Genomic DNA, 6,965 nt, shown 5'->3' with positions numbered 1-6,965 from the left:
GCAGGAATGGATGAGTGTTCCAGTTATCCACATTCTCACCAAGACTTATTATTTTATCTGTCTTTAGTTCACCCATTGTAGTGTTTGTAAAGTGGTATGTCTTTTTGGTTTTGATTTGCATTTTCCTAATAATTAATTATGTTGAGTATCTTTTCATGTGCTTATTGGCTATTTGTGTATCTACTTGGAGAAATGTCCATTTACTTCCTTTGACTATTTTTAATATTGGGTTGTTTCTCTTTTAACTATTGAGCTTTAAGAGTTTTTTGTATATTCTGGATACAAATTCCTTGTCAGATACATGATTTTCGAATATATTCTTCCATTCTGTGGGTTGTCTTTTCACTTCCTTGATCATGTCCTTAGAAGCACAGTTGATTTTGATGAAGTCCAATTTATCTATTTTTTCTCTCATAGGCAAGTTTTTCACAGTATTCAGTGGCATCATAATTCCTTTTTATTGACTCCTTGAATATTTTATTTTATTTTTTCTCAAAATAAACTGGCCTTATTGATATTAACAACATATTGTCTTATCAGGCTTCTCATCAATGTTTGTCAGGTACTCAAGCATCCAGCTGTTTCTAATAACAAAACATTGAGGAAAGCCTTTGTGAAAGTCCTTATTACAAAAACGTTATACGTCCAATTAATTGCTTTCATTAGAAACATAATTTGGTTTGTATGCTGTAGCATTCTGGGGCTCAAGTGTAGGAAGCTGAAATGGAATAGGAAAAAGAAAAACCTCATAGGTAGCCATTTTCCATAATGTCCTTCATAAATAATATCCTTATCATCATCTCCTTCTCTCCTTCTCAAGCTATGGGAATTGTTTTCATTCTAAGGTACTGAATGTGAGCACTGAGATAAACAGTAAAATATTTTAATACGTTGGCTTAGCTTTATGACAGGGATAATAAAAACTTTTGTGGTTGCTATTGTTAGGACACAAAAAGGCTTGTAGAAACTTTATTTTATGTAAAATTTATTAATAATAATAGCTAACATTTATTTAGTACTTAATATGTGCCAAACACAAAGTGCTTTATGTATATTATCTGAATGAATTTTCACAACTCCTTGAGGTAAGTAATATAATTTTTCCATTTTTATATGTGAGGAAACTGAGGTATAGAGAAGTAACTTGCCCATGGTTTCACATTTAATAAGATTTGGAGGTCAGATTCATCTTCAGACAACCTGATTTCAGAACCAAGATTTAAATGACAACTTTAAACCCTCCACATTCATGATAGTAAAAGGTAACAGTAAGAGTTAAGTAATGTCTTCTGTTGCTTTTATATGCTGTATACTTTCCAGGAAATCATTTCCTATTCATTGAATAGCTTGTATCTGTCTGCCTCCTGAATAAGGTTGAAAAGTCTGTCCTTGCTGCAGTGTTACTGACTCTTTATAATATATTTCAGATCTCAGTGGGAAATGGAGAAGCATAATCTGGAAAGCACAATTAAAACATACTTAAACAAACTGAATGCAGAAACTAGCAGAGCTTTAACAGCTGAGGTAAAAGAAAAGAAAGAGGGAGAAAGAGATGGGGTTGAGGAGTGAAGTTTTACTTGTGTACTGGTATACTAAAGAATTTTTTAAATATTGTTTTTTGAATAAACAGAATTAAGACATCTGAGGACCAGCCAGAAAAAGACAGCTCAAACTCTTGTGCTTTTTTGACTTGTTGGCATTTTGTATATTTTTACTTGAAATTGATGATCTTATGTTGTTTTCCCCCAAATGACTCCAAGAAATTGTTTTGCTTCAGTATGTATAGCAAATATAGACATCTTAGAAAATTCTCATTAATCCAGGTGACTAAGCCAAACTTCTAAGAATAACATTTCACTGCTGCCGTAATATCTCCTTTCTTTGCTATTTAACTACATAGATCTTCCAAAAACACATACACACCATACATTCCAGTGTCGGAAACCAACTTACCTCTTCCCCCAGAAAGGTATTCAGTTTCTTCTAAGTTATTTTAGAACACCACAGCTAGGATCTCTCAAAAGAAATGTGATTGTATGTATGTATGTAATTTTTATTTATAGATAACCAAACTTGATATACAATAAAATTCAAATTTTGGAGCACTCGTTGACATTAAAAGCATTACAAACCTTCTCACCTTTGTCATGGTAAGGTCTATTTTTAGCAGAGTACTCTGGAATCCAGAGCTCAACAATCAAGGGGTGATAGCTGCACCAAAAATCCCTGGACAGTAAAGTATTGGAGTATTAAATTTAACCAGAAAAAAAAAAGCTCAGATTACCTTAAGAGTTCAACTTTGTAGACTTTGTTTTTTACTGCTTTTAATCAGAAAGTTCCTTTCTACTTCCATTATTAATTTTAGATACACTTAATGCTGTCTAAGAGTATAATGAGCTATTTTCAGCGAATATTGAGTGATCAATAGGAAAAAACAGAGGCCAAATGACCATGCATCAATAATAGTTGGAAGGGATTCCCACTGCTGGAGAGACATCAGCTAGATGACCTCCAAGGCCCATTTGGACAGCATAGTCCTGTAGGATCTGATTGTTTTCTTACTCCTTCATCAATTAAAAAAAAAATCAAATAGGACTTCTTTTGAGTGTTCTTAAACACACTTGCTGCGTAATAGAGTTATCTGAGAGCTTTTACAAACGCCTTTTCGGGACTTCCCTGGTGGTGCAGTGGTTAAGAATCCACCTGCCAATGCAGGAGATATGGGTTCGAGCCCTGGTCCAGGAAGATCCTGCATGCCCCAGAGCAACTAAGCCCATGTGTCACAACTACTGAGCCTGCACTCTAGAGCCCGTGAGCCATAACTACTGAGCTCACATGCCACAACTACTGAAGCCCATACTCCTAGAACCCGTGCTCCACAACAAGAAAAGCCACCGCAGTGAGAAGCCCGCGCACCGCAACGAAGAGTAGCCCCCAGTTGCAGCAACTAGAGAAAGCCTGCGCATAGCAACGAAGACCCAACGCAGCCAAAAGTAAATAAATAAATGTTTATTTTTAAAAATCAATGACATAAAAAGAAAAAGATACTCAGAAATTTTTTTAAAACAACGTTTCCCAGGCTACACCTAGTATCAATTAAATTAGAATCTCTGAAACCAAGACATCATTTTTTTAAGTTTCTGAAATGATTCCAGTGCATATGCAAGTTTAAAAACTAATGTTCTAAAATGTTTCCCAACCCAGTAACTTTTGAATAAATATATGAGAATTTCAGAATTGATCAAAGAGCTTTAAAATGTGTCATGGGCAGGAAAGAAGCTCAGGTGTTGTTGGAAGAGATTGAAAAAAAATAACTAAATTTACTTGAAATGTTTGAGGAAAGAATGTGTTCATTTACAAGGACACCTTTAACTTCTTTCTCTTTCTCTCAAAAATCTGTAGGTATATTTTTTACAGTGTCGTAGAGATTTTGGTTTGCTTCATCTAGAGCAGACTGAAAAGGAATGCCTCAGTCAGCTTGCCAGGGCGACTCACATGGCAGCAAGGTAACCTCTCCCTCTTCCTTAATGTGTCCTGGTCTCTGAGGTACTCACAGGTGGCTCCAAGGTTGAACATAATCTGTGATGTGTTTTACATATATGACATCAGAGTCTTCGGAGTGAAGAAGCCATTGTTTTTATAAACCTCAAATGTCATTTAGTCACTTTGAGCTTTTACTTTGTTGCTTCTGCTGTGGCACTAAGTAGTCTACTAAGTGCAGTAGTAGCTGATGGCAGATTTTTCCCTTCCTCTACAATGAAACAGATCAAAAGTCTCAGTCAGAGACATGCATGAAGACCAGATATTTACAAAACAAGGTGGATTCTAATTGGAAAACTTTTTTCTAATTCTTTTCTCTCTTAACGCTTTATTTTAAATACCTTTGGAAAAATACATTAAGGGAAAAATCAGTATTAACACCTAAAACCATGTTAAAGGCAGTTTCCTGCTGTGCTACAAATGAGTGGTTTTCAAATTTTAGGCAGGTTGCATGGGATTCTTCAGTTTATAATTTTATGGGGTACACCTTTGAACTTCAGGAATTAATTAGATTCAAATCTGTGGGACCAAAGCATCACTACTTTTAATGATTATTATTTTAATATGATCATCATTATTCTTCAATTCTAAAGAATCAGAATCTCTGATGTTTAACAAGATTCCCAGGACACACTGATGTGCATTCATGTCAGGGAAGCACTGTTTTAAGTGATCAGTCTATCTTTGCTTGCTAGAGGGAGAAAGGATGCTCTATAAATTAGAATATTGTCAAGCTTCTTTGTATGAGATGATCTCAGTGATAACTTGTTATGCTCTTTTGTGCCAGGTGATACTGGGGTGGGGATGTTATAACAGATAGAGCCTTTTGAAAGGCCACGTGAAATCTCTCTTCTTGAGATGCCAGACCGTAAACACCTCAAAGCTGTTTTACTTAAGTTGTTTGATGGGCATGGTGGGCAGAGCTGCTGTGTTTGTGCAATTTAGCATACCATAGAGACAACAATCTAATTCATCCTCACAGAAGAGGTATTTCTTTCTAACTTTCCTTTCTGTAGGGAGTATCTTTTTCTAATTTGCAAAAGAGCCTGATAGGCCAACCATGGCCCTGTGATGTCAGGGTTAATGTGAAGATAGTCCAAAACCTGCTTTCAGGATGTCAACATCTTTGAGAATGCTCCTGCATTGGATGGCTAGGGCAGTTTCCCTGTGTGGCCTCCTTTGCCTCCCTTCTTCAGTGGAAGATTCCTATACAAAGGAATGTCTTTGTTTACTAAGCTTTTTAAAAATTTTTGATAACAAGCCCTTCCATACAACTTTCTGCCCATTTGAAGTAATTGGTGATAGAGGTAATTTTGTTGTTGTTTTACTTTATCTATATACATGCTAGAGAACATAATAGAAATTTTTGGAAATCTAAGTGGCATATAAAAAGAAAGAACTTTCTCTTGTGTCTCCATTTCTATACCAGCAACCTAAAATCACTTCAATTAAAGGCTGCAGTAGACAGTTGGAATGCCATTGTGACAGATGTTAGAAACAAGATTGCATTCCTCAGGGTAAGTCATGAAGTATTTAGAGTAAATTGACTGAATGGTGTAGGTGGTATATACTTAAAGGAAACATCTAACATTAAAAACAATTACTAGAGAAATTTAAGGAAGAACATGTTTTTTCATTGCAGTTATTAAAATTTATGCCTTTTTGAGGTTTGAGACTGATTACTTCCATTGTAGTTGGCTGTAGATAACACCCTAGGCTCTTACTTGTGGTCTTCTAGGTCCTTAGTCTAGTAAATGGTAAACTCAAAAATTGTGCCTCACACAGTTTTCCTAGAATTCCAAAGCTAACTCTGCTCCAGTCAGAAATAAATGTCTTAACTTGATCTGAGTAATTATGTGTTTATAGAATTAAAAGGAAGATCAAGCAGATCTGTATTAGTTTTCAGTCTTAACTTTTTATGTAATTACTCCCTAATGCAAAATAATAAATTCTTAATTATTCATGTAATAGTATTAGGACTGTGCTAACAGTAATCTAAAGAGGTAACACACTGAATACTTGTCTAGCTTTGTCCTTGGTGGTCTTCCCTGTTTCTTTCCCAGACTCGTTCATACTCAGTCTTTAGTGATGCTTAGCATATTTATCGGATTTATTCAAAGTTCTGGCCTCAAAAGAGATGCCCCTTGTTCTTTGTCATTGTTTTCTTCTAAGAACGTGTCCTATATATGGAAGTTTCTAAATGTTTGAAGACTTTCTCTTCTAGCTCTTGTGGTTTGTTTACAAAATAACATATAAAGCAAAATGGGGACAATGCCAAAAATGTTCAAAGTATGTTTTTAAGCTTCAAGGATAGGAGTCTTACCTTTGGCAAAATCTAAGAAGAAAAAACAAAGGTATATGTGGAACTGGAGACAGCTACAGGTATAACTTTTAAGATTAAAAAAAATGTGGACATTCAAAAGTTTTCCCTAAAACTTCCCCTCCAGTTTTTAAAATGAACATTTGCAAGTAGTTCAACTCTTTGTTACAAATACTTTTTTCCCCATATTTTTCAGCAAGTAGATTATTTACATCTTCTTGATCTTTAGACTCTGTTTACTTTATATAAGTGGTTCCCATTTGGGAGCTAAAAATTATGGAAACACTGAGGAATTATCACAGAGATCTGTGAATTATGTGTCTCTGTATCTTGTCAATCAATAGATACTTCTAAAAATACAGCTATTTACATTTATGGATAGTGATGTATAGAGTTGTTTTTATGTCAGAAATTCTTTTTATATTATTTCTGGCATAATAGATTGGAAATCACTCATCTATGTTGTACTATTCAAAACTACATCAAGTACTTCCATATGCTATTTCTTTGAAGTTGATTTTGCTATAAAATATTGTTTCTCCTACTAGACACAGTACAATGAACAAATTAACAAGGTGAAGCAAGGGTTTGCCTTGAGTACCTTGCCTCCAATCCAGCTTCCTCCACCACCACCCAGTCCTGAGATACTGGTAAGAAATACAGTTGACTCTTGAACAACGCAGGGGTTGGGAGTGCCAACCCCCCACCCCACCCCATGCAGTCAGAAATCTGGGTACTGCTCTCTCTGCTTCACAAATGGAATTGATAAATGACTACCCAAGAGCAGGAAGCTGAAACAGTTTGGATAGAATCAGGACTCAAACCCTAGTTTTTTGATTCCACATAAATGCAAACTTTCTCCACATTTAGTTAAAGATCTGTAAAATGAAAATACAGGGATTGTATTTATTGAAAAAAATCGGTGTATAAGTGGACCCACACAATTCAGACCTGTGTTGTTCAAGGGTCAACTGTATAACATTTTGAAAAATCACCATCTTCATCTTGATAAAATGGTAACAGCTTAAAACACTGAATATGCATTATGTTTGTGTGTTCAAAGTGGAAAGGGTACATGTAGTGCATATCATTTGTAATTATGTCC

General features: G+C 35.3%; 1 protein-coding gene across 1 annotated transcript in view; it reads left to right on the top strand.

The window, feature by feature from the left end:
* The window catches only part of DZIP3 (DAZ interacting zinc finger protein 3), a 104,188-nt gene that overhangs the window by 84,235 nt on the left and 12,988 nt on the right, over positions 1 to 6,965 (top strand). The window contains 4 exon segments of the mRNA XM_007450534.1: positions 1,428 to 1,524; positions 3,403 to 3,506; positions 4,970 to 5,057; positions 6,409 to 6,510. Of these exon segments, the coding sequence (XP_007450596.1) occupies positions 1,428 to 1,524; positions 3,403 to 3,506; positions 4,970 to 5,057; positions 6,409 to 6,510 (391 nt within the window).

The sequence above is a fragment of the Lipotes vexillifer genome, unplaced genomic scaffold (assembly GCF_000442215.2).
Source record: "Lipotes vexillifer unplaced genomic scaffold, Lipotes_vexillifer_v1.1 scaffold946, whole genome shotgun sequence".
NCBI classification, from domain to species: Eukaryota; Metazoa; Chordata; class Mammalia; order Artiodactyla; family Lipotidae; genus Lipotes; species Lipotes vexillifer.
This window is presented reverse-complemented; position numbering and strand designations above follow the sequence as displayed.